The following is a 2,961-nucleotide window of genomic DNA, read 5'->3' as shown; positions in this document are numbered from 1 at the left end:
TACACTTAAAGGGGGTCTACTTTGCGGTGCTTTGCCGTCCGCCCATCGGCACCCATAGTCGGCCTTCTTCACAGCAGCAGCACCCAACCTCCATGGAGGATTTTGCTCGTGCCCCTGGCTACACTTAAAGGGGGTCTACTTTGCGGTGCTTTGCCGTCCGCCCATCGGCACCCATAGTCGGCCTTCTTCACAGCACCACCTGCCCTGCTGGAGGTTCACACTTTAACTTTTTTTACCCTCTTCTACCTTACAAATCATCCCACACTTGAGCACTCCTCACTCGGACTAAACACCTACATGCTACCACCAGAACCAGAATATCGTGCCCCTGGGGATCTTAAAAGAAGAAAACCCATAGTGGGATTAAAAACAGAACACTTAGTAATTTTAACAAACTTTATTTACAGTAATATTGACAGTAATAAATAAATTCAAACAGGATATAACGTATTTACAAGGGGACTGATTACAACAACACACTGCATATTTACAAGTTGATCACTGGCAACAGTGGGTGAAGTTGGGGCAGAGTATGGCACCCTCTCTTCACCCATGTCTGAGGGGTTGTGTTCGGCCAGTGACTGGTCCCTCTTCGGGACATGTCTTGGTAGGGAGTCTTGGTAGGGAGCCGGGCTGTGCTCCTCTCCAGAGTTGTCACTGTCGATGTCAATACCCGCAAAAGTGTCTTCATTTCCCGCTGCTGCTGCTGCTGTCGATGCCGCCGCCGCTGCTTGAAGTGACTGTGTGAAGAGCAACCGAATGTCCGCAGCCTCCTTCAAAGAAGGATTATTCGCGTAAAATTTGTCCGCAGTTGCAGTGTTGTGACACATGAAATCACTCACTCTTTGGCGGTTGCCTTTGTCTTGAAACCTCTTCGCATTATCGGCGTGGACTGTGCGGAGGTCGGTGAAGTTAATGGGACTGCGGAGCCCCACATCAGCCCATGCCAACCTCAGGGAGTAGGCAAGCTTCCTGAACGGGTTCTTCCCCTCTGTGTACAGAAAGTAACGGCTCTGGGTGCAGGTCAGCGTACCCTTAATTTCCAGCCACCTCTTCATCCATCCAAATTCTTCTACGGTGAGGTACAGCTGCGCCTCCCCGAACGCGTTGGCCGTCTTGTGGTTACTTACCTGTTATGACAGAGATAGAGAGTGTCAATACAATGTCAATCATGCATATAACTGCCAGAATAAATACATTGATTAATAGCACTCACATGAACCAGGTAGCCGAAGGCAGTGCCAGTTGTATCCGCCTTTCGGACCTCGGCGTTGGTCATGTTGGAGTAGACCCCCGGACGGTGGCCATAAATGCAGCTCCAATGAAGAGTCATATACCCATAGAGCAGTGTCCGGGTCGCGGTAGTCGGATTGCTGGCCATCACATCCAGGAGCTGAGGGATGCGAGTGGTGGTCGAAGTCAAGCATGTCATTAGGTCGTTGTGGCTCGGCAGACCTTCCATCTTGTCACGCTTCACTTGCATCTGGTGGATAAGTACTTTTCTCTTCAGGGACTTCAGGATGGCAACTACTTCCCGTTTGATTAAAATCATGTCCGTTTGGCTGAGCCTGCTCCCCTTGCACGGTGTGTCGGCCATGTACTTGAGAAAGTGTGATATATTCTTGATGTAGAAGTCGGAGGTCGTGACCTGAAGGCTTGACTTCATCAGGCTCCGGGACCACCCGCGTATCCTCTTGAGATCCCTCAAAAAGAGCCAGTCAGACAGGCGATTGAAACCGTGTGCCATGAAACTGAGGAACGACTTCACTCTGCTTAGTTTGGAGACTGTGTTTTCCTGGAGCCTCACTGGTGGGTCGATACCTGCATAATGCTCCCGGTATCCTTGCAGATACTCCTCTGTGAAATATAAACAGTACTTTAATGACAACACATGATGTGTTACAGAAACTGCATGTGTCACATAGCCAAAACACTTACCCATGATCCGTGGGAATGTTATGTCCCGCATTATATTTCCCCGGCCCCTGCCCCGGAACCAGGGGGAATTTATGGGAGGGGAGGTTGACGAGGCCTCGGTATGGATGGATGCAGGCTCTGAGGAGCTGGGTGAATGGGTGTGAGAGCCAGTGGGGGACTTGCTGCAGGCGGGAATGGGAGACGTGCTGCAGGCGGGAATGGGAGACGTGCTGCAGGCAGGAATGGGAGACTTGCTGCAGGAGGGACCTTTCGACTTGGACAGCCTCGTTGGTGTCGACTCTGGTCGGGGTCGTTTCTTCAGAATGACCCGCTCTCGTTCCTCCCCATCGAACGCGGGCATGTCCCCGGCCCGCTGATCCATCCTCTGTCGCTTGTCCTTTATCCTCTGCTGCAACTTGCAGCGCAGGGATTTCACCTCAGCAGCATATATGTCCCGCTGAGCCCTCACTGCGTTAGCCTCCAGCCTCCATTCTTTGCAGTCCGGGTTGTCACATTCATTCACCGGGGACAAGGGTGGAGGTTGTGACAGTATATCGTCGTCTGCCACCGTGTCAACAGCCCAAGCGGTAATCATTTCTATTGTGGGGTTTGTCATTCGGAGTTCATAAAGCTCCTTCTTGGCCACTGTCATTTTCATTTGATTTTGAACCACATGTAGTTCCTCCCGGGCCAGCTCAACATGGTCTCTGGCCAAGTGGCGATCCAGCCTTGTGCCGTGGTACTCGCATCCCAGAATGGTACAGGGATGGAGCCTAATGTTGGTCCGTCCGTTGGCCAACAACAGCAGAATTTTTCTTTCATCCAAGTTACGCACACCATGGTTCCTCTGTAGGTGCTTGCTCAGGGCACGGTAGGAGCTATTGCAGATCGGACAACGGACCGCCATCCGACCTGTATTCTTGAGCATTTCGGTACCGGAAAATGTCACCAGAATCGTGGGTAAAAAAGAAGGAAGCGTGAAAAGACTCACGAAAGACGCACTCAGCTTATTTTCAAATCTGTGTTTGTTTTCATTTGCATCAT

General features: G+C 51.1%; 1 protein-coding gene across 1 annotated transcript; it reads right to left on the bottom strand.

Annotated features, from left to right (window-relative positions):
* Positions 1-382: 382 nt before the first annotated feature.
* On the bottom strand, positions 383-1,269 carry LOC139433634 (uncharacterized). The gene is made up of 2 exons (XM_071202720.1): positions 1,217-1,269; positions 383-1,130 (listed from the first exon to the last, which is right to left on the bottom strand). The coding sequence occupies exon 2, from the start codon at positions 1,056-1,058 to the stop codon at positions 432-434; it is 627 nt and encodes a 208-aa protein (XP_071058821.1). The 5' UTR covers positions 1,059-1,130; positions 1,217-1,269; the 3' UTR covers positions 383-431.
* Positions 1,270-2,961: the final 1,692 nt, after the last annotated feature.

This window comes from Pseudochaenichthys georgianus, unplaced genomic scaffold (assembly GCF_902827115.2).
Source record: "Pseudochaenichthys georgianus unplaced genomic scaffold, fPseGeo1.2 scaffold_775_arrow_ctg1, whole genome shotgun sequence".
In the NCBI taxonomy this organism is placed as follows: Eukaryota; Metazoa; Chordata; class Actinopteri; order Perciformes; family Channichthyidae; genus Pseudochaenichthys; species Pseudochaenichthys georgianus.
Note: the sequence above shows the minus strand (reverse complement) of the source record. Positions and strands in the feature narration are given on the sequence as shown.